We start from the raw sequence: 27,300 nt of genomic DNA, 5'->3' as shown, positions 1-27,300 counted from the left end.
CGTGCTATAGGACCGCCAATTGATACACTCATCGACCTCCTCTCCTCGGTAAATCGTAACCTCTGCCTCTGAATCTAACCCTAAGACCCCTGGGTCTCTTGCTCTCCCCTCTATTGCTCATCATTTCTAACTCTCTCTGAGATCCTATATACTAGCCGGGAGGTGGTGGCATAGCTCTAGTGACTAATTGAGTCATTTGCTCTAGGAAGGCTGTTGTGTCCTTACTAAAGTACCCACGATGGTTCGCAGTGCGTGACTCTCTACTTCCTCCTCTATCGGTCTTGGAGGTCCGGCCTCTAGAAGGGTACGCTGCAAGAAGGCTCACTAGAGGGGCTTGAGCTGGGGCCCCCTAAGCCGGGGTGTGACAGGAGCACTCACACACCCAACATTGTCAAACAATACATATATCGGAGCTGATCCCCTATACAGCCCTCTTAATCCAACCTCTGTCAGCGAGTGTCTCTCAAGACAGACTTTTGCTTAATAAACCAAATGCGGGGTCCCAACGAGTATCTCTCAAACTGTGTCTACCCAGAAGGACTGGATCCTAGTGAGTGTCTCTCAAGCCGTGTCTACTCGTCCTGTCCATATCCAATACCATACCACACGCACTTCACGCACACACACTGCTTCAAATTACCACAAATAACATCTATGACACTTCAACAATTATGAATGCAATATAAAATGTGTCTAGTATTTAACTACATAGATATACATTTATAAGTGATGCATGGGCATACTTGAACATATAATAATATTAAAATTATAATTAAAATTAATATTTTACTCACAGACTTAACCGAAGTCACTGTGGCGGCTGGGCGGAGGAGGAAGGCTGTCCCGACTCACCTGACAATTTTATTATAATTATTTAATATATTTAACTCAATGCAAACTAAGAAAAGACCAAAAATATCCTAAGTCGTGCCGAAAATCCGGCAGAATCTCCCCTATACCTAGGACCTACCCAACCTGCAAAAGGGCTTAAAACACACTTCTTTATTTACAAACCACACACCCACAACTCAATCACATCACATAGCCCCTTATGGGCCCATCCAAACAGTCAACAATCACAATATAAAAAATTACAGTTTAGTTCTTATAATTAACCCCTTTGCAAAAACTTCCCAAATGAGCTCTAAAAATTCTAAAACTTTACCTCGCGGTCTTTAGCATTATTACTAAGCTAATGCAAAAGGAATTATAATTTTCTAAGCTACCACAAATATTTTATGGATTTTTAATCCAATTCAAGCACTAGATAATTAAGAAAAAATAAGGTTCGGATTTACCTATGCCGATTTCGACCCGGGAATGCACTCGGGACGTCTGACAATGGTGAGTAGCCAAAATCTCGACCCAATTCCAAGACTTTTTCGATAGCCTGTCTGTCCGGCCCGAAATTTACAGATCCGAGCAACCATTGAATTTCCACGAATTGAAGGTACCTACACGAAACTCACAATACAGGGGTTAGTATATAATTTTTACGGAATTTTCTAAGCTCATTTAGTGCTCGAAAAAACACTACGAAGTTTCGCAAGACCCACAGAAAAACGGTGTCGAAAAATTTTGAAATTGGTATTGCCGCTAAACTCTCGACGAGTGGAGCACTCCGGTACTCTCAGTTTTCTCGTGGGGTTCACAGTTTGCGAGAAATTTAGCACAAAAATCGAAATGGGCTAAAACTTCCCTGACAAAAATTTGGGCAAACCGCTTAATGGATTTTGGTGTTCTTGGTGTCAATGGAAAGCTCTCGAGGTGTAGAAGAGGTTTGGCACAAGACCCGGTCCGATTGGTGGCCGGATCGGCCGGAATTGGGCCGGGAAGACCAAACGACGCGCTGTGTTTTGGGGAGTCTTCGGGCGCATTTTCTCAGTGCCTCAGGCAACAACCGGCGAGGGGGACAGGCTGAGGTGGCGCGCCAGCGAGCTGGGAAGGCTAGGCCAGCGAGAGGAGAAGAGAGGAGAGAGAAAACGAGAGAGAGAGAGAGAGAGAGAGTGTGTGTGTGTGTGTGTGTGTGTGTCGGGCGCGCGTGCGGAGGGAAGAAGAAAAGAAAATGGCCAGTCTGATTCGACTAGTCCAATCTGGTCCGGTTCGATTCGGCAGGTCCCATTCATAATATAAATTTTTGAATTTTTACTCTGCCTTGGGACCAAAAACGAGGCCCAAAAATTCTGAAAAAATTCTAGAAAACTCAAAAAAATTCGTAGAGTCCAAATATATTTTTAGTTTTGCCACATGATCTTTAAATTAATTTTTAAAAATCATCAAAGTTTTATATTTTCTGAAAATCGAACCCGATTTCTAAAATCTAAAAAATTTTAAGTAATTTCCTAAAATTTAAACAAAATAAAATATTAATATCTATCCATAAAATAATTAATTTAAAAATTAGGGGTGTTACATTATGTATTAGTTTTTATTCATCTTAATTTATTTTATAAAATTAATTTTTATATAATGTATTTGTATTCATATAAAAATTAAAGTGACTAAAATATTTAGTTTTAACAAATTTTTATTCAATAATTTTAAAATATCTTTAAAATTGAAAATTTTTAAATTTAAATTTAAAATATATATATTATTGGCATCTCCACAATGAAATATCTAAGATATTTTTCTTGGTTTGAAATACCAACAAAGGCACCGAGACCTTTCTTCGTATTATCTAGAGTGCTATAGGGAGTATGGATTCTATTCTAGCATATGAAATCTTATGGGAAAAGTCTTTGAGTTTTGTTTTATATTATATTTTAGTCCCTAAATTTTAAAAAAATAATTATTTAGTTTTTAAATTTTATATTATATTATATTTTAGTTTTTAAATTTTTAAAAATTAATTATTTAATCCCTAAATTTTATACTATATCATATTTTAGTTCCTATAATTTTATTATATAAAACAATTTAATCATTCTGTTAATGAATAAAATTATTATAAATATTAAAATTAAGGGCACTAAATTATTTTATATATTAAAATTAAAGGTACTAAATAATTTATTTCTCAAAATTTAAGAATTAAAATGTAATATAGTGCAAAATTTATGAATTAAATAATTAATTTCTCAAAATTCAGAGAGTAAAGTGTAATATAGGGAAAACTTAGGGACCAAGTTGTAAATTTCCCAAATCTTATTTATTTTGGTTACATCTACTCAAAATAACCTTCATTTACTGGTAACTCTGCAACTTCTAATTCAACACTCTCTGTCCACCTCAAACCTCCTGTCATCACCTTCTGGAATTGGAAATATAATTCCCTTGGTTATTTGAATCTATTCTCATGCAAGTTTGCCCTCTTATGTGAACCAAGAATATATGCTAATGGACCAATAACAAAACTATGAGGAGGTCCCCCCTAGCCCATGCCATGGAGATGGGCATGTCATACGATATGCCGCAACCGAGAAAAGATGCTCCCAGTTGCTGCAGAAATGAATAGACATAAGAGAGAAGTGCTGCTTTCTCTTAAACTGACTCTGGATTTTGGTTTGGCCTCATTGTGATGTAAACCTGCTAAGCTTAATATTATATATAACATGAGACATTATAACAAACTCGCAGTTTGCTGTGAACAAAATAGACATGGCCACCAAACAAACACACCCAGTCTGGCCAAGTGGTTGGAGAAGAAGAATAACAGTAGCTTGTTCTTAGAGGACCACCAAGTAAACACACGTGTTGGCTTCGAAGTCCAGTATTATCATTGCCAGGCAAAAGTATTCCGTACTGAAATTCCATATCCAGATCTTCAAGTTCTACATTATTCTTTGCTATTGGAAGAATTATGAAAGCTACAGAATACAGATTAAGATAGTAGACAATTGTCCATGAAGACAAAACCCAATGGATCAAATATTGAAATATGCTTGATAAGGGTAGGCTGGAACTTCATGCTTAATATTACTGAACAAAGTCAAAGTTTTCTCCTTTCAAGTAAAAACAGGCCAAATTAGTCAAAAATTCCATACCTTTTTTGCATTTGCAAGTTCAATAAAACCTTTTAATTTCGCTAATTTTATCTTAATTTGACAAATTAGATGCAATTTTATTTTAGTCCTGGTTTTGTAGAAAGAAAAGTTAAAAAAAGATAAGTGAAATTATAGGAAATATGAAAAGAAAAATTATTATTTATTATAAATCTTTAAGATAAAGAAAAGAAATGTGAATGAAATTGTAAGGAAAATAAAATCTATATAGGAAGAAAAATGTGTGATCAAGCAGAGGCTAGGAGAAAGGGACTCACGCAGACAGCTGACTCCTTTTCAATAGAAAGTAACAGCCAAGTCGAAACAGGGCCTCATATAATGCAGTGACTTCTAAGCATTCATCAAATGTCAAGTATGATCTTACAGGAGTTGCTTTGACAAAATGCCTGACATAAATTTGTTTTCTTAAGATAAATTGTGCTACTGATCGACAACTGTTTGCAAAATTGCATTCATGGGCAATGATTTCTAAAAATTTAAGACCTCATTAAAATCCTAAACAGTTGTGACCTTCTGAGCTTTTGTTGGCCGCTGGGTTGGATAATCATTTTCTTTTGAGTGGGAGCTTCTGCCTTCAGACCGTCTTCCACCTTTATTAGATTTGCCTTTCCTCTCTTTTAAGTGGGAGCTTCTGCCTTCAGATTGTCCTCCACATTTACTGGATTTGTGTTTCCTGCCCGGCTCAAACAAAAGATATACAATTTTGGAAATCAATGATAGCCAGACCAAAAAATAAGAGCAAATTTCTTTGAAATATTGCCAATGGAAGGGATAAAAGAAAGGGGACCACTATTTCCAGTTACAGAAGGGTTGCTTGCACATATGGGGCAAGTATCCACCACTAAAATCAACATGGAGCCATGCATAGAAGCAGTCCTTCCATGTGTTAAAACACAGTTCCCATTATACACAAAATATTACACACAAGCACAAGAAGCATGGCACATGCATACCGTTTTCTATCATCTCTACTTTCCTGGCAACCTTCCTCCTTAAGATCATGCATATTCCAGTGCTCCTCTTCAGTCTTAGCTGGAAAAAAAAAATAAAAATAAAAACGAGGAAGAAGAAGAAGAAGAAGAAGAAGAAGAAGTTAGCAGTCTCCAAGGGGAATGACTTCAATTGAAGATCTAACAATGGATTTCTGAGATGGGTACAGTGGCAGGGTTGTCAAGGTATATAAACATATTTAAAATGGATTTATGAATGCAATTTCTCTGCAGAATTTAAAATGCACCCTGCTCTTTTAAAATGGATAAACCAATCCAATCAACCTTAACCAAAAAGCAGGGTATATTAAACAACGAAATTCAAGCCTCTGCAGAAACTCTACTCTCACTTAACTAAGGAAAAACAAATTCTATGATTGTGCCAAATAAGAAGTTATGAGTGTCTGCTACCTACCAATAACTGCTTCAAATGAAACAAAGAAATTCTTCACAATGAGACCTTCTTCAATAAATTCTGCAGCAGCACAGGCTTTTATAGCTCCTTCTGGTTCTTGAAAATGAATGCAACCTGAAGCTGCTCCCTCATGATAGTCAACACACTGCACTATAGAAAATAAATAAATAAACATAAAGAAAAGATGCATGAACAGGATTCATAAATTCAACTGCAAATTAATTTTTTAAAACACCTTTAAATAAACAGAAATAATAAAAAAATATATTTCTTTAATTTTTTTAAACACCTTTTAATAAACAATTCTCCTAAGACCAGAAAATATTTCTTTAATATAATGTATCTAAGTACCCTAATTTGGAAGTGCAATGGGTTCCAGATTTTCCAGATGATTTTAGCCTCAAACATCAAAGAGGGCAAATGTTGCATGACATCAACTTCATGGTTATATCTATTTGAAGAATGAGAAGCACAAAAGATGCATATCAAAATGATTGCAGAAGAAATATTCAATAGAAACCTAGAACACAAGAAAAGTTAATATCATCAAATGAAAAGATAAAAGAGATGATGAGAAAAATGATCTCCATGGTACCTTAACAGCACCGAACCTTTGGAAGACATCCTTTAGGTCCTCACACAAGAGAATGTCCTTTTCTCCATGGACAAAAGTAGTGCACCCTCCCCCCCTGGTTACTTTCTCATTACTCACTTGACAAACTCTTTCAGAAGATTGGTCTCTATCACCGAAAATAGCATCTTGCAGATCCTCTGCCTTGCTCTCTTCAGAAATGATCTCTTTGGAATTATTTTTAGTCTTCAAAATGCTATTTTCACTATTTACAATTTCTTGAGAGACAATCTGACAACTCTTTTCAACTGTTTTGCAAGTTTCCTTCAGTGGGCTTTCTGAAATATCGTCAGAGACATTTTCAATCCCTTTAACAACACGAACATTGGAGTCCAAATTCTTGTCTTCTTTACAAACACCTCCACTGTCAGTAACTTGCTCAACATTGCCTCCATTTTTTACTGGTTTCCTAGTTGATTTCCTCTTCAGTGAAAATGCAACCATTGAACCTTTGGGATAGCTGTCATCAGGAAAAGCAATTACATGAGGTAAACCAATTTAAAGAAAGGAAGGACAGACTTCAACAAACTAAATAATGGAGAAACAACTAACTTGGATGTTGTGCTGGCATTATTCTTATGATTTGAGCAGTCTTTCCCAATTTGCTCTGTCAATTTTGCTCTCTCAGAATCAAACTCATTTCTAAACCAACCAAAAGAAGAACAACAAGAGACATAGAGGCAATTGTTATAACAAAAAGTTGAGAAAATACAAAGGACTAGAGAAAATGGTTCATGGGAAAGGAACTGATAATAATCATACAGAATTTTTTGCAGTGGTAAGATATAGTTTAAAAAGAACAGTGAGCTTGTCATTTATGCACCCCAAGCACAAAAAGAGAAATATTTTGTATACTGCACCCCACATACACTAATTTGCAAATGAACCAGCTCCCGATAACAATATTTTTTTGAGATTTGATCAGCAGGACTGATATCACTTCCTCACAAGCTTGGATCATCCTCAAACTTCAAGAGTTATTGAGTTTCTCCAACAAAAATAATTCCCTACAGTCAGGCCAGCTAAAAAGACAAAAATAAATATATTTTTCATAAAAGAAATTCCCACCAAACTTGAAATGTTAATGATGGACAATCAACTGTTGTCACCAGCTTCTTTACAATAGCTGAAGTTTGAAACACTAACTAATCCATGGGGGAGAAAGGGGAATTGAAAGCGCAGTATAACTTTTTTTATACAAAAAAAAAAAAAAGGAAATGTGGATGGAACATCACATCAACACACAATCCAGTACTGAAGAAAACTAAAACAACTAAATAATGTACTTGCTAATGCAAACCACATGAATGTATGCTCATAAAGATTAAAAAGAACAGTCAAAACTTACTTTGGCTTTAACTCTAAAATGGCTCCAGCGTAAACTAAAGTTTGCTTGAAGATATCTTTCACATCTGCATCTGTAGAAAACTCAATCAAAGCCGTGCCACAAAAAACCCTTTTGTCTGCCACATGACGAGGAAGCCTCACACTATTAACCTATAACACCAATAAAAGAATTCAAAACCAGAAAATAAAATAGTAAATGCATATGAACCAATATCAAAACCATAGGCACATAACCAAAGACTCCTCCACTCTCCTTTTTTTGAAGCACCTGATAAAATTTTCTGGATATTATATTCGATACTCAACTTATATAATAATTAGGACAAAGGTTCTATCAATAATATAAACTATCCATGGATCAATTTTTAATCAAAGAATCTTTCATAACCAACGACATCAAATATGAAAGATGAAACATCCATAGCACCAATACAACCCTTCAAATCTTAAAAGTGAGTACAATTATATCAATAAATCATAAATGACCGAAGGACTAATAAAAGCCCAATATATCAAAATTCATAAAGCCTCAGAATAAGTTATTTGAGAGTTTAACCATTGTATATACCTTGCTAAATTTAGCAAAGAAAGATTCCACATTTTCCATCGTAACATCATACTGAAAAGGCGAGGCAGCAATTGTTCTTTCATCCATTTGCTGAATAACTTCTTCTGGCTTTGACAGCTCCTTAACCCTACCCACCTTTTTCCCTTAAAAAATTCCACATTTATTTCTATAAATAGCAAGTATTGAATAACAAACAAGGAGCAAAATGATTCCTTGCATTATTAGATGGCTTACCATCATCAGAAACTTTAAGAAAATCCGATTTCCGTAGAATCTCAGCAACTGATTTTAGCACCCTATAGGGAATGTCATCTTGTCTTATTTTACCCAGTCCCAAAAAAGCTCTGATTCTAGAGAATGAGCATACAAGGCCCAAACTAACCACTAATTCTCAAAGTCAAGATCAACAAAAACAACTCCAATTCTCCCAAAAAAATCTAGAATGGACAAACACAAAGAAATACATACATACCAAATCAAGCATGTAGAGATTGAAGAGAAGGATACTGCCATCTTTGCCTTGAGAGACTTTCTTCATAAGGAAATCATCTCGAGGTAAATTGCTGTCGCTGAAGTAGAACTCCACCTGTAAAATCAAATCGGAAAATTTGTATCATTTTTAATCGATTGACAGTACATGTGCGCGTGTGTGAATTTTAACCTGACGAAGGAGTTTTTTTGCGGTTTCTTCGTCCAATGAAGCCATTGGAGCCTAATCACTCAGAGAGAGAGAGAGAAACAGGGAGCAGCTCCGGCCTCCAGGTTTTTGGCGGTTGATAATGACAACTTGAGAGAAGCAGTGCGCTGTGCCGCGGTGGTCGTGGGTTTTTGAGAGGGGGGAACGTTACTTACAAGCTTTATATATATATATAATTTTTAATTTAAATTTTTTGTTACAATTAGATTTTAAATTATTAGATTGCATAAATTATTTATTATTTTATTTTAATAAATAATTTAATATTTATTTTTGTATTTTAAAATTATATAATAAAATTTTATTAATAAAATATTTACTTAATTATATTAAATGTAACTTAAATTAAAATTTCTTATAATTATATGTCAATTAAAATTAAATTATATTTTCATTTTGTTTCAAGGAAAATATTCTAGAGAATGATGAAGTAAAAAAACATGTGAGAAAAATTCCAAAAGGCCCAGGCTCTGCTCAGCCCAGATCATTAGTAGGCAGTAAGCTTAGAACTTGTTGAATTGGCCCCAGTTATTTGCAGTTTTTCTTCCATTCTTTTCTTTTTGGACACCTATTGTTAAACCCGGTCACCGGGTCGATTCTGATTTAAATTAGTTTGGAATCCACGGAACTGAAACACTAAACTCTATGGTTTTAGTTTCGGTTTAATTTAGATCCAAATCGGACAGTTTAAAATTTTTATAGATTTAAAAAAAATTAAATGAAAAAAGTAATTTGACTCAAAATCATCTGATTCAGTTCTGATTTAATTTTGATTTCATTCATTTATGGTTCAAATCAAAGATAGGCTTGATCAATAGTGATCCAATTTTGATTTTGAACCGACCCTTAAACGGGTCTACCTATTGTCGGTACTAAACACTAGCAAAAATGGTCCGCAACTATCACTGTTGGTCTTCTCATTATTTATCATTACTTACTGCTATTGGAGCCAAACCCCAACCGTGGCCCATGGTGAAGTTATTGTTCATTAATATCAAAAAGATATATATATATATATATATATATATATATATATATATATATATATATATATTTATAATTACTCTCATGCTATCTCTCCTCACATTTTCCACCAATTTTGACATATATTTTTTTCATCTAGCCTGAAAATATTATGTTGCTTAACTCTTTCAATTAAATAATAGAATCGAATATTTATTATCTACTTATATAAAATTCAATTATTGCCCACAAGGCCACAAGAAAATGACAATGGAGGGACAGTAGCACTCATGTATTATACATATATTTAATTAGAGTTGGAAGCACAACATCAAACCACATTAAAAAAAAAAAATGAATATATTCTTATTTATACCCAACAGAAATTAAGTATCTCTATAATGTTTGTTTTGATATCTGGCAATACAAAACCAGCCAACTGTCTGAATTTATGCAAATTAAAAACAAATCAAGATTAGGTAACCAGTCAAGAAACCCATCAAAAGAATACGATTATTAGAACCACCAAATTTAGCTCAATATTATTATTATTATTATTATGGCCTGCCGACACTTCCCCTAGCCTTAGGCCCTTAGCTTTGGTTTTAAGCTCCTTATCCAAGCCTGGTAGCCATGTTATTCTCCACTCTACAAAAAGTGTCATGCATAGCTATGTTTACTGGTTGATACTTGTTGATAAGGAAAAGTCTCAACAGCAACATTCGCTCGTTGTAGAAATAGAGTGAGAGAGAACTGAGTTTGTGGCTTTTGGTGGTGTCTTTTATCGTTTTTATAGGCAGTTATTGTGCAATTTTCTCTTTCAAGAACGAACTTTGGAGTTTCTGTTGAGTTCAGATTACTGTCATTCTTGGTCTTGGTTGGCTGCTTTTTTTTTTTTTTTTTCTGGTACTGATTTTCTCTTGTTGTTGGACAGTTGAGGTGAGAATTCTGTACGTTTCTTTATTTTCTTTCTAGTTTTGAAGCATTTTCGTTCAGGAAACTTCAGGGAATAATAAACCCTGTTTTGATTTCTATCACTTTAAGCTAATTCTAGTCCTTCTAGCTTGCATAAGCTAGTTTCTTTCAGTTTTCTAGTACTGAATTTTATTGGCTTTTAGTCCTTCGATATCTAACTACTAACATTAACTGTGGCCATGTTCATCAAAACACATTTCTGGGTATCAACGAGTTGTTTGTGATTTGCAGATGTTTGTGTTTTTGTGGAAGTGAGTGGAAGCATATCAAACTAAAGTTTGTAGTTCTTTCCTATGCTTCTTTACAATGCTTTCCACTAAATCGGAATCTGATATCACAAGTTTGGCCCCATCATCACCCTCAAGGTCTCCAAAACGCCCTGTATATTATGTACAGAGCCCTTCAAGGGATTCACACGATGGGGACAAGTCCTCTTCAATGCAACCAAGTCCAATGGAGTCACCTTCACACCCTTCCTTTGGTCGCCATTCAAGGAACTCATCGGCTAGTAGGTTTTCGGGAATATTCAGGTCCTCTTCAGGGAGGAAAGGTAGCAGGAAAAGAAACGATAAAGGCTGGAATGATAAAGGTTGGCCTGAATGTAATGTGATCATGGAAGAAGGGGACTATGATGAGGATAAAGCATTTACTAGGCGGTTTCAGGCCTTGATTGCTTTGTGTAGTTTTATAATCTTGTTTACTGTTTTTTGCTTGATTATATGGGGCGCTAGCCGGCCTTTCAAAGCGGAGATTACTGTCAAGGTATAAGCCTTTTTTTTTTCAGTTTCTCATGATATTTCTTCAATATCATTAGACTAATGTTTGAAGATATTTGAATAATGATTGTGGATAAGAGGGTGAGATCTAGTACAATGGCATCGTTGTTCTTTTATGAGTATAAGGTCATGAATTTGAGTTGTGAAAATAGTCTGTGTAACATATAAAAGGAAAGCTATGTAGGATAAATGACCCTTTCCTCCTCTGATCCTGGCAAAGCCATGAGTTTCGCGCGTTGTTTAGTGTGGATAAGATAAAAATAAAGGTAAACTAACGCTGCTTTACCATTTTTGAACTGCAATATAAGCCCTTTGTTAATGATTTTGAAGTTGTGTTATGGTCATGAAAGAATGGTTAACTTTGCAATAATTTGCTTCTTTTTAATGTGTTTTTGGGGTTTTGTCTGTCCAGCTGAAGTGGGACAAAAAACAAAATGGTTTTGTGGGGTAAAATGCCTTATAAAGCAAACTTGATATTTACTTTGAGCACCATTCAATTGCTTATCATAAAATTCTACTTTTTGTTTCATTTGCTTGTCATACAATCGAAGTTGAGTTTGAATGGATGATTCAATATTTAGCTATTTGATATGTTCAATTTTTTTGTGCTTTAAGAAGATTTTGAGGCAGTCTTTTAAAGCAATAAGAGATTTTTACGGTGAACAGTCATCAAATGGAAGGGAGTCATTGTGCATTGAGACCTCTTAATGTTCTTCTGAAACTTGGATTATCTCAAACACCTCATGTAGAAGATCAATCTAACTGTTATATTATGTGTGTCAATCACAAATTGATCATTCTAATATTTTCTGTGTTGAATGCCATTGCTAATGGGAAATGTGACACTTGCAGAGCTTGTTAGTAAGTAACTTTTATGTTGGGGAAGGTTCGGACTTCTCTGGCGTTCCAACAAAGATGCTTACGGTGAATGGCTCGTTGAGAATGAACATATACAACCCTGCTACAATATTTGGCATTCATGTTAGTTCCACACCAATCAATCTCATATACTCAGAAATTCCTGTTGCAACTGGTCAGGTAACAATTCTTTCCATAGTCATACGTTCCCACAGGTTGTGATATAGAAAAACCAATCCAATTTAGTAAAGGATGGTGGGTCTTTTGGATTCTAATTAGACCCTTCAGAGCAAAGAGATATCTGGTATGCACTTTAAGCTGTAATTGTAATGGCTGTATCTCTTTTGTTCCTGATAAACTTTTGGATTCTGATTAGACCCTTCAGAGCAAAAAGGCATCTAGTATGCAATTTAAGCTTTTATTTGTAATGGTAGTATCTCTTTTGTACCTGACAAAAATTTCAAGGTTAAGTCAAGAACTTGAGATGTTTTCTGTTCCAAGTATGAAATTTTCTCCATTATCTGCTTTTCTTGGCCAGTAATTTTTGGGCATGTCAAGCAATGCTAATTCTTATCTAATATTGCAGTTGAAGAAATACTATCAACCTAGAAAGAGTCGACGAACAGTATCAGTGATTGTGGAAGGGGATAAGGTTCCACTGTATGGAGCTGGATCAAGTTTAACAGTTTCACAAACTGGCATTGTAGTTCCATTGACACTGAAATTCGAAATCCGGTCTCGAGGGAATGTAGTGGGGAAGCTAGTGAGGACGAAGCATCGAAAGCTAATCTCTTGCCCTGTGGTTCTTGATTCCACTAGCTCCAAACCCATCAAATTCAAGAAGGGTACATGCACATATGATTGATCTGCTATCTGAAGAGTTAAACCTATGATTCATGTCCTTGTGGGCATTACAGCTCATCCACAGCAGTTTGAGACTGAGTTGCCGAGCTTCACAGAAGACATCAGTAGCACTTGAAGAAAATGCAGCTACTTGAACTTCCTTCTCTCTTTGTTTTATATTGTGGTCCTGGTAATGTGAGAAATAAGTGTTTTATCGTTCGTATTAGTGGCTATGTGCATAATGTATGTATGATTAATGTTGTTGAGAGGTTTTGTACTCCATAAGAAATACTGTGACAATAGCGTTATTTGTTTTCTAAAATTTAATATCATGCAAGGGTGATATAGAAGAAAAATAAAATCCCAATCCAAATAAGGGAAAAATAAAATCCCAATCCAAATAAGGGAAAGAACATGGTACTTTTTGCTGTAAGTGCAATATTGGATTAGCCAATGCTAAACGTTTTAGATGTAGTTCAAATTTCATTTTTTAACCATAGTTTGTTAGATTTAGATGGTATTTGTCGTAACTTACTCATATATTAGAGTCTGCAATATAAGTTTGTTCTTATAGAAGCCTGCATTTTATTAAAAAAAAAAAAAATAAAGTATCACATAATTTGTGGATCCTGAAGGCCATTGATATAACTAATAAATTTTAGCTAGTGGTACTAAAATTATCTTTTAATTTTATTAATGGGTGTTTGGCATGAGTGCTTGGTACTCTCACCTCTTAAGCGAGATTGAGTGTTCGATTCGATTCTCGTAGACGGAGAAAATATCAATCGGAAGCCATTTATCTCTTAATAGATTGACCTTGTACAAATAGAATTAATTTTGACCCATTAGACTGGATTATCTATAGAATATTAAAAAAAAAAATCATCTTTTAATTTTAATTAATGACTAAAACAAGCAATCTTATTATTATTATTATTATTTTGAATAGAATTGTAACACCCCAAATTTTTAATTTTTATGAGCATTTTGGTATTTAAATTTTATTTAAATTTTAGGAATTTTTTTGAGATTTTTCGGATTTTAAAAATCGGGTTCGATTTTTCCAAAAATATAAACTTTGATGATTTTTAAAAATTAATTTAAAGACCACGTGGCAAAACTAAAAATATATTTGGAGTCTACGTATTTTTCTGAGTTTTCTGGAATTTTTTCGGAATTTTTGGACCTCGTTTTCGGTCCCGAGGCAGAGTAAAAATTCAAAATTTTGTATTTCGAATCGAACCGGCCGAATCGAACCGAACAGGATCGGACCGGTCGAATCGGACCGGTCTTCTTCTCTTTTTCTCCTCCCTCCCACGCGCGATGGCCCTCTCCCTTTTCTCTCTCGTTTCTCTCTCCTCCATTCGTCGAGAGCTTCGCAACGACATAAATTTCGAATTTTTTCGACACCGTTTTTCGGTGGGTCCCACGAAACTTCGCAGTGTATTTTCGAGCATTAAATGAGCTTAGAAAATTCTGAAAAATTTATGTACTAACCCCCGTGTTATGGGCTTCGTGTAGGTATCCTCGATTCACGGAAATTCAACAGTTGACCGGGTCTGCAAAATTCCGACCAGACAGACCCGTTACCGGAAAAGTCTCCGAATTGGACAGAGGTTTTGGCTAGCCCCCCATTGTCAGACGCCCCGAGCGCGTTCCCGAAGTCGGAATCGGCAAAGGTAAACCCGAACCTTGCTTTTTCGTAATTTTCTAGTGCTTAAATAGGATTAAAAATCCATAAAATATTCGTGGTAGCTTAGAAAATTACGATTCTTTTTGCAATAGCTTAGTAATATTGCTAAGGACCGCGGGGCAAAGTTTTATAATTTTTAGAGCTTGTTTGGGCAATTTTTGCAAAAATGATCAATAATAAGGACTAAATTGAAATTTTTGCGTATTGTGATGATGATTGATTTGATGGGCCCAGGAGGGGCTGTGTGATATGATTGAGTTGTGGATGTATGGATTGTGAGTATAGAAGTGTATTTTGAGCCCTTTTGCAGGTTGGGTAGGTTCTAGGTATAGGGGAGACTCTGCCGGATTTTCGGCACGATTTAGGACGTAATTGGTTTTTTTCTTTGTTTGTATTGAGTCAGATTGTATTAAATAATTGTAATATAATTGTCAGGTGAGCCGGGACAGCCTTCTTCCTCCGCCCAGCCGCCACAGTGATTGTCGTCAAGTCTGTGAGTAAAATATTAATTTTAATTGTAATTTCGATATTTTTATATGTTCAGCATGCCCATGCATCACTTATATGCATATATTTATGTAGTTAAACTCTAGGCACGATTTATGATGCATTGATAAATGTTTAAGTGCCATGATGTTGTTGTGGTAATTTGGAGCAGTGTGCGTGCGTTGGCGTGCGTGTGATGTGGTGTGGACTATGGATAGGACGGGTAGTCACGGCTTGAGTTCTTCGCTGGGAACCCGATCCTTCGAGGGGTAGTCACAGCTTGAGTTCTTCGCTGGGACCCTCGATTTGGTTTATTAAGCGAAAGTCCGGCTTGAGTTCTTCGCTGGCACCAGGTTGGATTTAAGAGAGCTGTATAGGGGATCAGCTCCCAATATGTTATGATTGATGCTACAGGGTGCGTGAGTGCTCCAAATTACCTTTTTGATGTTATGATGTGAAAATGATGTGGATGTTGCATTTCACTCTACAGGGTGCATTAGTTTTAGATAGTTATAGAGATTATGGTTAAAATTGATATTTTACTCTCTGAGTCGAACGCTCACTCCTGTTCAAAAATTTTTACAGGCCACAGGAGGATATTTTGTTCTGGGTTAACCTGCTTTTCTACTTCGCAGGTTGTTTATCAATATTTGTGTAATTTTATTTACTCCTAGAATTTCCGCATGTGTTAGCAGTAATTATTTGAATTTGGTCTGTAATATTATTATCATGTTGGACCTGTAAACTTAATATTTTAAGTCTGTTTTGATGGATTGGATGAGGGAGCTGAGCTCCCATTTATTATTATGTTGATGAGTATGTGGAGGGTGAGCTGAGCTCCCCCAATGGATTGTTTATTGTGTTTACAGGTCGGGTGAGTCGAAAACTCCCCGTTGGAAAGTCCATTTTATGGCCGGACTCTGTCCGTTTGTTTTCTTGATATTGGGCCCAAATGGGCCTTAGAGTTGGGTTAATGAACAGTTAGACTTACTACTACGGGCTTTAAGGCGCTCAGTCCTACTGTAGGTTGGGTCGTGACAAGAATATACACAACATTATCCCTACTTTTTAAAGGAATTATTTTTATGAGTCAAGCTTATCATTTAAAAGTCACAAATAGAGTGGTTTTACTTTATATATATATTATTTAAGAATTTGTACCTATTTTCTTAAAAAAAAATTATACTTTCAATTTTTTTTTTGGCTCATTTCCTACTTTAACTTGAATAATAATAATAATAATAATATTGGAAGATAAAAGATAACAAGCAAAACCTTTTAGATAAATTTTTGTCCTCAACAAAAAATTAAATACTTAATAATTTTTTTCATTTAATAATTTTTAATTTCCTGATTAAAAAAAAAAAAAAAAAAAGAAAACTCTAATCTAAAAGTGCCCAGAAGGGGCTGTCCAAATAAATTTCAGTTCTTCTTTACTGAAAACCCTGTCGGCTCTCTGCACGTTATTAATAATTTCTCAATGCTCGTTTCACCTTCAAACCCTCCACCAATTAAGGAAGATCTCTAGATTTCAAACTTCTTTAACAAAATCCTTGAAAGCCCATTTTTCTCCTAAGCACATCTCCCTCAATCTCACTAACCTTTCCAATCTCATCAAACTCACTATGTTTCCCACAAAACCAATTTCAAGATTCATCTTTTTCTCCTTGACTCTCCTCCTATTACTCACTTCCAAAATCTCTGTCACTGCCTCTGAAGATTCACAAATTGACACTGAAAATGATGATGAATTGGAAGAATTAATAGCAATAGATGAGCAAGGAGAATATGAAGATCTGCAACAGCAAGAAGACCAGCAAAAGGAGGCTGAGGTATTGTCAAAGGCACAGAGGATAGTTCTTGAGCTAAACAGTGATAATGCCAAGAGGGTTATAAATGAGAATGACTTTGTATTGATTCTTGGATATGCACCTTGGTGTCCAAGGAGTGCCGAGCTCATGCCTCAGTTTGCTGAAGCTGCTAATAAGCTTAAGGAGTTTGGGAGTTCTCTCTTGATGGCTAAACTTGATGCTGAAAGGTACCCAAAAGCGGCTTCAATGCTTGACATTAAAGGTTTCCCTACTCTGCTTCTATTTGTCAATGGAAGCTCTCAGGTTTACACTGGTGGATTTTCTGCGTAAGTTTCCTCCTATTTTTATCGTTCAGTGTTTTATTATCTTTTTCCCCCATAACTATAAAAAGTAGATTCATAAACCAAGGTCACAGATTCCAATTTGCTGGATTTGCTTCATGAATCTTTTATGCCATTGGTTGTTATTTACAGGTTTAGTTAATTTAGTGATACATCAGTTATTTTCTTAACGACTGTCTTGCCTAATTCAAAAAAAAAAAAGATTTTTTGTTTGAATTTTTAAGTATTTGACGATGATGTTGTTTGAATCTTTGTTGATTGTTTGAATTGTGTTAATTTGCCGTCAGGGAGGATATAGTGATCTGGGCTAGGAAAAAGACCGGTGCGCCTGTTATCAGACTAAGCTCTATCACTGAGGCGGAACAGTTTCTTAAGAATTATCATATGTTTATTCTTGGTTTCTTTGAGAAATTTGAGGTACATATTTTTTATCTGCCTTACGAATTTGCTTGTGAGGATAAGGGAAATCTGATTTTGGAATTTAAATTTTTGAGTGCTTGCATTAGTCACGGCCTTAATGGCAGACTTGTTTTTCATTAATACCAAATTTGATCAGAAGGGTGTGTTGCTGTAATTTGAGAAGAAGGGGCTAAATAAATGCCTAAAATTGTTCGCTGTTAAAAACTTGAAATTGGTAAGTGGACCTTTCGGATGTTGCATCTTGTTGTCACTATTGATATCTAACATATTGGTTGCTCATGCACTTGATAATCTCGTGCATGACATAGTATAATTACTGAATATTTTTTTATCATCCACTGACTTTCAAAATGGTTGAACATCATCTCATTTTTGTAACTTCTCACCATTTACATATTTTAAGTAAAATCAGATGCCAGTTGAGCTCCAATTATCTGTTTCAAGCAATTGTTATATTAGATGCAACCATAAAAGATGATTTATCATTATTGGCTGTTTGATTGAAGTATCCTTACTTTTCTTAAGCTATGCTTGACTGCAGTAGTCCTAGTTGTTTGTTTGATTACGCTGCTTAGGATGTTTCTGATTGAAAGTGAGCATCTTGATTTCAATTTGATTGCTAGCACTTTCATATAACCATGGTGCACAAGTATTAACACAATTCCAATAAACAAATATGTGGAAAAGGCATAATATGTACAGCCTTAAGCATCTTTTCAATTTTACATTGTATTTGATTATTTGTTTTAGTTTCCAGTATCCTCCGCCCAAATGTTTTGTTGCATTAGATTTTGTAATTAGCAACTGAAAATTTCTTACAAACTATACGTCTTAGAGTTTTGAGGATTTATTTCCTTACGTATGAAATTTTTCTCAGGGTCATGATTATGAAGAATTTGTAAAAGCAGCAATCTCTGACAATGAGATCCAATTTGTTGAAACGAGTGACCCTTATGTTGCAAAAGTTCTCTTCCCAGATAGCAAATTTACTGATTTCATTGGAATTGTTAAAAGTGAGCCTGAAAGATACACTGCATATGGTGAGTTGGCAATTTGATAATGATGTAGTGGAAGCGCACTCGCAAACTGTTATTCCTGAAGAGGCCAACTATTGCACTTAATTTTATCTTCATGGAATTTTTTTGTTTGATTGGTAATTAAGTGTATGTGGGATATTATTAGATGTTACCAAACAATTAAGTACTTTAGTCATCCTATTCTCGGATTTTTATCATGTTTTCTGAAACTCAAGCTGATCAGACTGAATTTACTGACAAATAAATTTTTAAATTGTTTGCTTTGCAGAAGGGACCTTTGAGATGGACAAGATATTGCAGTTTTTGGACTATAACAAATTTCCATTGGTTACCAGGCTAACTGAACTAAATTCAGGCAGAGTTTATTCCAGTCCTATCAACCTTCAGGTTGCAATTACCTTTAACTTGACTATTCTATTTTTGGTTTGACTCAAAGGAAGAATCTGAAAGGGTATATATATATATATATATATATATATATATATATATGTAATGTCTCATAAGGGCTTATTGGATGGTTGTTTGTGCAATATCTTTTTCCTACCATATAGGTATCAGAAAAAAAAAAGGGCTCAATGAGATATCAAGAATAAAAGCTTGCACTAAAGATGAGGATAAAGAATTCTACCAAAAAGAGGATTTTGTTTTAATATGAATGAAATAGGAAATATCCAGTTTAATACTTTTTTCAGAATCATTAACTGGCTTATCTTAGAAATGATAGGAATGTGGAATGTAGCTCTACAAAGTTGTAGATTTTATCTCTATTAATTATAGCAGGTTATTTTGGTATTTGTCATTACTTGCCTAATCTTTCTTGTTTGCTAAAAGCAGCATCATAAGTTGGACCTTCTTCATCGCATCTATCATGTGTAAAAATCAAGAAAAACTGTCACAAATTCTACTTTGATTGTGGGTGTTGTTTGCCTCACTGTTTTCAACTATTATTTGCTTGCATGATTTGTTCTTACGCCAGTGACCTTCTACTCAACTATAAGTCTGCAAATTGACTTTATGTTGAACAGTTTGAGTGTTGAGACATTCACTTCAATTCTAGTATTCTACACAATAAGTTGTTGCTTTGTTCACATTTCAACTTTGTTTCCTCTATTAGAATACAAGAAGCTATAATGTTTAAAACTAGTGTGTAATCAAGCTTGAGGCCTAAAAAGATAAGAAGTTCCCCCCTCTTTCCCCCCACTTGGTAGACCTTGATTGGCTTACTTTTATAATTCACTTAAAAACTGCTATTACATAGTCATGGCTTTTTGCCTTGAAGACCCGCTGATTTTGTCAAAGTTGTATGTCTTCTCAGTGATATGGAAGCTAAATCAACAAATATTCATCCCCAAGTGTTTTGGGACTTTATATTAGATGGTATTTCTCAATGCCCCTTGAATCCATGGTCACATATAACTCATTACGCTTTCAAGCATAGAGGCATATACCCTTTGTACATATCATTGTTTTTCCTTGACAATTTCTCGTGTTAAGGGAAAAATGATGATTTTGTAGTCATACTTCTGTACAATGTGCAACAAATAGAATTACTTGTTGCACTAATTTGTTGAAACAAACTTTTCTCCTAGCATACAGAAACTGGGCTGTTATCTCTGGAATCAAGAGAACTCACACTTGAAATGAAACATGTACAATATTTCCTTCTAATCCTTATTCTGGAGTGTTGAAGTGACATTTTATGTCTTCCTCATAGTGGTGGCATTTAAAAATGATAACTGTATAGCAATTACTGTCCTTCCTGCATATTAACAGTCATACCTAAAACGATGATTATTCCACAAAACAATTTCATGTGGTAAATCTTGTGATGAAACTCTCCATTTTTTCAGGTTATTGTCTTTGCAGAGGCTGATGATTTCAAAAATCTTATCCAGCCTCTTCAAGAGGTTGCTAGGAAGTTCAAATCACAGGTACTAGTTTGGCTAATTTATTGAAGCAGACAATTGTCTTTTCATAGTCTAATTTCTTAATGCTGTCCTCATGCAGATAATATTCATACATATAGACGTTGCAGATGAAAACCTAGCAAAGCCTTTCTTAACTTTATATGGGCTAGAAGATTCAGGAAACACAGTGGTTAGTTCCTAGTTGGCAACTTTATGTTTTCTTAAGATTTCAGCTGTAGTTTCGCTTCGTTTTTGTGATTGCAGCAGTTATTTCACTTATTTTTCTAAAGCTGTAAATTGATGAGATTTACTTTTTCTTGTCATATAGGTGACTGCTTTTGATAACAGAATCCATTCGAAATATTTGTTACAGGCAGATCCAACGCCAAGCAACATAGAAGTAATTTTTGGCTTCAATTATTCCTTTTCCCTTTTGAAAATATTCAACTTGGTTAATGTGATATGCATTGGATCTTGTAGGAGTTCTGTTCAGCATTTCTCAGTGGTAGTCTGTCACCTTACTTCAAATCACAACCAATACCTGATAATGTGAGTCTTCCTTCTTTTATACTTATCTGTTTTTTCTTTGTTTAAAAAGACTTTGGAATAATAGTTGAATGTTTGATAGAGAATGGGCTTTTGACATGATATTTTGTTTGGTAAGAGTATGGAGACATCTAGTTGCCCTTATAAAGGAAAATGAACTTCCCCTTGAGCTAATTTACTTCTGTTTTAAACTAGTTTAAACTTGTTGGGGAAGATACAGGATAAAAATATTTTAGGGTCTGCATTTCTTTCTATTGATAGCTTATGCAATGACTATATTGATGTTTGATAGCTGCTTTAATAATTTACCATAGACAGTGGTATTTGACACAGCCAAGAACTCACTTATGGATTTGCAATGTGCTGATCTCTGTGAATAGTTATTTCAGTAATACCATTGTCTTAAACAATCAAGGCTAAAGTAATACTTACATATCAATGCTAACTTGTCTAAATGCCGTCAATTGCATCTTGATTCACTTTATTTTGTGTAAAATTTGATGTACGCATCCAATCCTCTGAAATCCAAACTTCTATTTATTTCTTGTTCAACTGTCTAATGAAGCTAGGAATTTTGAGTCAAAGCTTGGAATTTTTGTATCAACTTGAATCATGTTATTTTAATTTTTGAACATCATGGGATTGTCGAAATTGCAGAAAGAAGCAAATGTCCAGGTCATTGTAGGAAAGACTTTTGATGACTTAGTATTGAGCAGTCCCAAGAATGTTCTTCTGGAGGTATGCACATGATTTTGTTCCTTCCTTCAGTTTTTTCTGTACCTGTGGTTTAAGCTTTGTTGGTTTGGACTTTGTATGGAAAATGAAACCCTATCTCCACTTTTTGATAAGCATGCATGTATATGTTGGAAATAAGCTTTTTCGAATTTCCAGAAAAGAATTTCTGAAAGTTAGGTGTAGCACTGCTGTTTATTAGGGCAGTATCCTATTACCAAGAAATGATGCATGAATGCCAACAAAATTCCATGAAACAGACATTCTCAAAACACTGAATGAATCACTTTATTTACGAAATCCTTTTAGTGCTAAGTAAGGTGCACTGCTTAAAATTGCATGCCCCCTACATTTCTGCATAAATTGTCCTTAAGGATTGAGTACTTGCTCCAAGTGAGATTTATTTCAACATTCCTGAAAAACCTTATGTCAGATATACACCCCATGGTGCATCAATTGTGAGACCACAAGTAAGCAGATCGAGAAGTTGGCAAAGCATTTCAAAGGTTTGGAAACTTTAGTATTTGGAAAGATAGATGCTTCTGCCAATGAACATCCAAAACTGCAGGTACACTGTAAGCCTTGTAAATCTTTTATTATGCATCTATAGGAAAACAGCTTAAACTGAACACAACATTGTGGGTAATGTTTTGTCTGGAAGGGCCATGACATTTTCTCTTGTTCAATATTGTTCTGTCAATTTGTTGTTCTGTGATAGCTTTTTGGAATCTGGTTAGATGGCAACAAAATGGTTAAGAAGATCAGAATTTTAGGCACAGAGATGGTTTTTCTCCAGCATCTAAGAGTTGCTAGAATTTCATTTATGGGAAAGTTTTTTGGTCCTTGAGTTGAAATTTTGTGATGACTGATGATGCGAACTGATAATAATTAATTATTGCAGGTAGATGATTACCCAACACTTCTATTTTACCCTGTGGGTGACAAAGCAAATCCGGTAATCAAATCAGGATGTTTTCATTTCAGTTCCCTTTTCTTCGTCTCATTTCTAATTTCAGGCATGTTTTAGTAATCTGAATCATGAAATCAAATTTTCTGCCCAGATCAAGCTTTCAACAAAATCTAGTTCAAAGGACTTGGCAGCAGTCATCAACAAATATTTAAGAGCCGAAGAAAAATCCACCAAGGATGAATTATAGAAATATAGCGAATGAGGATACAAAAATTTAGTTAGTAAGAGAAGACTTAAGCTGGATGAGATTCTCCACAGAATCCTGAAAGTAAATTTTTTCAGAAAGTGCTGAAAGAAATGTTACAAAACCCTGAAGTAATTAAACTTTCTTGCATATGCTTGGATATTTTTCAAGGTTACAACAACAGCAAGCAGTGGTGGATAATAAAAGCAAACCTAGAAGATCTATATTCTTAAAGTCATGTATTTAGCTCCCTGTATTTTGATCTGTGTTAATTTAAGTATGCTTCTTGGTATGACACAGTAACAAGAAATTCTTGGTATGACACAGTGACAAGAAAATGTGCTACTGTTTAATGCCTTAATGGAGTTTATCATTGATTAATTCAAATATCCTGATACAGAAAAGAGGCTGGTTACTGTTTTGTGCTTTTGTGGAAACCTGGAGAAGAGACCTGGAATTAAGTTCCTGGTGACTGTTCTTTCTCATTTGACTCTTATCTTTGGTTCAATAACATAACCACTACACTTTAATGTCCTCTAGTTCCTACATGTGAAAGTTTACTTGACCAGAATTGTAAGTATCCAAACTAGAATCATGTGGGAATGCAACAATTTTTTTGGACAGTAGGGAGATGCCACTTTCAAGGGAAGTGAAAAAAAATACCATTTTTCAATACTACAGCCCCCACATTCAAAGCCCCTTTTTAACCATTAGCAAGAACTTGTTTCAGTTGCATATTATAAGGAATTCGAACAACTGCTTCAAATACAGTATTTGGAAGTACCGCTTGTGGAACCTCAATATCCACGGGTTTATTAGCTAAATGACAATTGGCATATACAATACGACCAGTTGCTTCCCGTAGATTTTCATAACATTGCTATGCAAAAATGGGATATGCATTTAAAATGGATGACCAAGTTATTATACATATCATGAGCGATACGGAGTAATCTCTTCCTTTATCTAAGAAAAGGTCTTTCTGGTTTGCATGGTCCAATCATTGATCCTGAAAATTTCTACAATAAAATTAGGTAGGTCGCTAGTATAGTTCCCTATCCACGATATTGCTATTTACTGAAATATTTTTACTAAAATAGAAAATATAGGAAGAGAATCCCTTGGATGTATAGAAAAAAGAAATATGTATATATAAAGAAAGATTTTGAATGTTTTACTTATGTACAAAATAACAAAGATTATAATTGGATTCATGGATCATTTTTCAGTCATTCATTGAATTTTGGATATCATTTTTAAATAATGTATGGAAACAAGGCCAGATATAATGTAGACGGAGCCGATCATTTGATCGTTATGAGCAAAAAATAATGTTTGATCGTTATGAGCATACTATATCTTTGTAGACGGAGCCGATCATTATGAAAATCGTTATGAGCAAAAAGTATATAGTATGCTCCCAACCGTGGAAATAATTTGATCGTTATGAGCAAATCCAAAATCTTTGTAGACGGAGCCGATCATTAGTTCCCGACCGTGAGGTGAATGGAATCCTATACATAAATCGGTTAATAAAAGAATGGAAAAAGCTTTTATTGTGTCGCTTAAGTTATATAGGAATTCTTGAACCCAAGAATTAATAATAATAAGTTCTTCATTACTTAGAATAGAATAACCCCTTAGAATAACGAAACAGATTATATTTGTCGAGAAGTGCAAAATCGTATGGATACGATTCTTATTGTGCATCTTGATCAATTGGATTGTTTCTTTGTGGATTCCAATACGAAACTTTTGTAGATGTGTTTCCGAGTATTCCCTTATCATTTCGTCTAAGCGAACAAGTTCCTCTAATTCTATGACTTTTTCTAGAATACTTTTTTCTTGGATATCATTTAAAAAAGTTTCGGATTTACTAATATTACACCAATTAATAACCCAAGATTCAAAACTTTTATTAAATAAAAAAGAGATCCACCAGGGCAAAAAAACTATAGATGTAAGATATAGAAGGGGAATAAATGTTTTTTTTTTCATTTTTTCGTCTGTGAATTTTTAAGGAACTCACCTCATTTATTGATTCTATATGATCTAATATTTTTATCAAGCATAAGTTCTATTACAAGACTTCGAACTTATGAATCTATTCCCTGTTTTTTATTTGTGAGTCAGTGTTTAGTCCTTGAATTTTGAAAGAATACAAAAAAATATAGCCTAAAAAGAGTACACAAATGAAGAAAAAAAATATTGTTTCTAGATATCTCATCAAATTCGAAGCAATTCCCTTTTATCGATGAATGTCCTTAAGAGCCGCCTCAAATTCAAATTTTAAGATGAAAGAATTCCGTTCTATCAACAAAACAAATATTTCGAAAAAAAAATGGCCAACTTGCCCATATTCCACAGGAATAATTGCGAAAGGTTTCAGAAGAATATTGTGATGTGATAATAAAAAATGAGTGGCAAAAGCAAAATAAGACAGAAAAGTTATCATTCTAAGTGGTCCAGCCCTTTGTTCATTTTCATTAAGGAGAACAAAAAAAAGATAAAAAGAAACGTCGATTGACAAAAGAAATGAGAGATAATTTACAAGATATGATCTATCCATATCTAAATCTAACGCATCAATTTCAAATATTGAAAATAAAAAGAGAATTTCTTTATTCTATATTTTATTTTATTTCGAAATTCCAAAACTCTTTGTTTTGCTCTATGAGATGGGTCTATTATTTCGATTTATTACTTGTTTTGTTACTGAATTTAGTGAATTTACATATGCATAAAAAATTTTGCAGATAAAAAAGTTTTATTTTCTAATTGTTCCATATATGTATAATACACGCCTTCTTTGGTTCATCAATATTGTAAAGAAATTTCAGTTAAATTATGCTATAGAAAAAAAAGAGGACTTTTGGATTTTTTCGCTCCTGCTAAGAAAATGTTCATTCTTCAGCTCATTTCAAAATACTTCAATTGGTACACGCTACTTTTTGCTCAATTTCTCGTGGAGTCAAATTCTCATCAGTACGAGTCAAAGGAATAGCCCCCCGGCCTCTGATTTCCATATAAAGGACACGCCAAGCATAAATACCCTCTTTAACTTCTATTCTAATAGACTGAATATCTTTCATAAGGAATCGTAGTAAGATGCGATGATTTTTTCCTGGAAATCCCCAGCGAAAAATACACACTATTCCTTCTTTTCTATCGAATCGATCATAACCACTACCTACATTCCACAAAATTGTGCACCACAAATAAGAACTAATAAATAGACCGGCGATCCCATAGAAAGACATCACGATCCCTTGTGGGAAAAAAATTATTTGCTAAGACGGAAATAAAGATATCAAATTTCTGCCAAGATAGCTGGAAATTCCAACCAATAAAAATCCTAATGAGCCTAAAAAAAGTATAAAGGCCCAGCAGAAATTACTTGTTTTTCGAGACCCCGCTATAAGTTCTATCCATATACGTTCTAATCGCCAACTCATACTAGATCCGGTTGCTTTTTATTTGAAGTGGGAGACTAGCCCAAATGAATTTGACTTTCTTTTTTTTTCCGAAGTAACTTTCCTCAACTCGCACTATTCTGATGTGAATCTTTAGGAAGAATTCATCGAATTCGTTAGATTTAAAATAAAGGGGAGCTCCCTCATATGATCCTCTATCTACGCATATATAAAAAATATATAAAAACATTGGCTTTGCATTTATTTCAGGCATCCGCCGCAGTCTCAATTTTTTTTTTTTTTTCAAGACTTAGACTTGGATCATAATACAGATATCTATTTAGTATAATATGATATAACATACAGGCTGCTCCCTTCAAACACAAACAAAAATGAAAGGGTTCTTATGCAAGCGTAAATATTATATATGAGTAAGTGAACTATTTGAAAAAAAAAAATGAAATCTACCCCCATCGGACCTAATTGGATCTAAAAAATCTTGTTTTTTTTTTAATATAAAGAAATAAAGAAGCAATTGCAATTGCCGGAAATACTAAGCCCACTAAAGGCACAAGAATGGAGGGGGAGTTGTTGAGAATTGTCATAGAATGAGCACCTCGATTTAATATTTGTACCTGTTTTTTATTATTTTCTTATTATATTTATATTTCTAAAATATTATTAGAAAGATATC

The 27,300-nt window shown here is 34.4% G+C and overlaps 3 protein-coding genes, 1 long non-coding RNA gene and 1 pseudogene across 5 annotated transcripts; 3 read left to right on the top strand and 2 right to left on the bottom strand.

The window, feature by feature from the left end:
* Positions 1-4,315: 4,315 nt before the first annotated feature.
* On the bottom strand, positions 4,316-8,800 carry LOC110645954 (la protein 1). The gene is made up of 10 exons (XM_021799228.2): positions 8,616-8,800; positions 8,462-8,540; positions 8,189-8,338; positions 7,955-8,097; positions 7,388-7,536; positions 6,592-6,681; positions 6,004-6,499; positions 5,409-5,553; positions 4,958-5,036; positions 4,316-4,677 (listed from the first exon to the last, which is right to left on the bottom strand). Exons 1-10 carry the CDS (start codon positions 8,658-8,660, stop codon positions 4,500-4,502), a joined length of 1,554 nt encoding a protein of 517 aa, XP_021654920.2. The 5' UTR covers positions 8,661-8,800; the 3' UTR covers positions 4,316-4,499.
* A 1,402-nt stretch (positions 8,801-10,202) lies between these two features.
* On the top strand, positions 10,203-13,398 carry LOC110645952 (uncharacterized). 2 transcript variants are annotated; one of them, XM_021799227.2, is made up of 4 exons: positions 10,203-10,553; positions 10,821-11,351; positions 12,218-12,403; positions 12,810-13,398. In XM_021799227.2, exons 2-4 carry the CDS (start codon positions 10,896-10,898, stop codon positions 13,086-13,088), a joined length of 921 nt encoding a protein of 306 aa, XP_021654919.2. In that variant the 5' UTR covers positions 10,203-10,553; positions 10,821-10,895; the 3' UTR covers positions 13,089-13,398. The 2 variants fall into 2 exon arrangements, with proteins under 2 accessions (XP_021654919.2, XP_058005926.1); XM_058149943.1 differs by lacking the exon at positions 10,203-10,553 and having other exon boundaries at positions 10,563-11,351.
* Positions 13,399-15,106: 1,708 nt separating this feature from the next.
* LOC131181466 (uncharacterized) lies at positions 15,107-16,096 on the top strand. Its single transcript, XR_009149974.1, has 2 exons — positions 15,107-15,252; positions 15,831-16,096. It is a non-coding gene; the product is annotated as an uncharacterized LOC131181466 (long non-coding RNA).
* A 563-nt stretch (positions 16,097-16,659) lies between these two features.
* Positions 16,660-23,574, top strand: LOC110645949 (protein disulfide isomerase-like 1-6). Its single transcript, XM_058149940.1, has 12 exons — positions 16,660-17,382; positions 17,685-17,814; positions 18,695-18,857; positions 19,123-19,241; positions 20,705-20,785; positions 20,862-20,951; positions 21,090-21,161; positions 21,242-21,310; positions 21,965-22,045; positions 22,473-22,607; positions 22,941-22,994; positions 23,101-23,574. The coding sequence occupies exons 1-12, from the start codon at positions 16,871-16,873 to the stop codon at positions 23,194-23,196; spliced, it is 1,602 nt and encodes a 533-aa protein (XP_058005923.1). The 5' UTR covers positions 16,660-16,870; the 3' UTR covers positions 23,197-23,574.
* A 2,318-nt stretch (positions 23,575-25,892) lies between these two features.
* Positions 25,893-27,033, bottom strand: LOC131181454 (photosystem I assembly protein Ycf4-like; annotated as a pseudogene).
* Between the last annotated feature and the right edge of the window lie 267 nt (positions 27,034-27,300).

The sequence above is a fragment of the Hevea brasiliensis genome, chromosome 1 (assembly GCF_030052815.1).
Source record: "Hevea brasiliensis isolate MT/VB/25A 57/8 chromosome 1, ASM3005281v1, whole genome shotgun sequence".
Classification (NCBI taxonomy): Eukaryota; Viridiplantae; Streptophyta; class Magnoliopsida; order Malpighiales; family Euphorbiaceae; genus Hevea; species Hevea brasiliensis.
Note: the sequence above shows the minus strand (reverse complement) of the source record. Positions and strands in the feature narration are given on the sequence as shown.

What these genes read in the sequence shown, in the direction of transcription:
- LOC110645954 (XM_021799228.2), bottom strand. Translation starts at nt 8,660, where the DNA reads ATGGCTTCATTGGACGAAGAAACCGCAAAAAAACTCCTTCGTCAG. An exon ending in AATGCCAGCACAACATCCAA is followed by an intron (nt 6,500 to 6,591) that starts GTTAGTTGTTTC and finishes TCCTGATGACAG; the next exon opens with CTATCCCAAAGGTTCAATGG. An exon ending in AAAGGTTCGGTGCTGTTAAG is followed by an intron (nt 5,554 to 6,003) that starts GTACCATGGAGA and finishes TCTATAGTGCAG; the next exon opens with TGTGTTGACTATCATGAGGG.
- LOC110645952 (XM_021799227.2), top strand. Translation starts at nt 10,896, where the DNA reads ATGCTTTCCACTAAATCGGAATCTGATATCACAAGTTTGGCCCCATCA. An exon ending in AAGCGGAGATTACTGTCAAG is followed by an intron (nt 11,352 to 12,217) that starts GTATAAGCCTTT and finishes TGACACTTGCAG; the next exon opens with AGCTTGTTAGTAAGTAACTT. An exon ending in TTCCTGTTGCAACTGGTCAG is followed by an intron (nt 12,404 to 12,809) that starts GTAACAATTCTT and finishes CTAATATTGCAG; the next exon opens with TTGAAGAAATACTATCAACC.
- LOC110645949 (XM_058149940.1), top strand. Translation starts at nt 16,871, where the DNA reads ATGTTTCCCACAAAACCAATTTCAAGATTCATCTTTTTCTCCTTGACT. An exon ending in GTTTCTTTGAGAAATTTGAG is followed by an intron (nt 17,815 to 18,694) that starts GTACATATTTTT and finishes AATTTTTCTCAG; the next exon opens with GGTCATGATTATGAAGAATT. An exon ending in AAGATTCAGGAAACACAGTG is followed by an intron (nt 20,952 to 21,089) that starts GTTAGTTCCTAG and finishes CTTGTCATATAG; the next exon opens with GTGACTGCTTTTGATAACAG.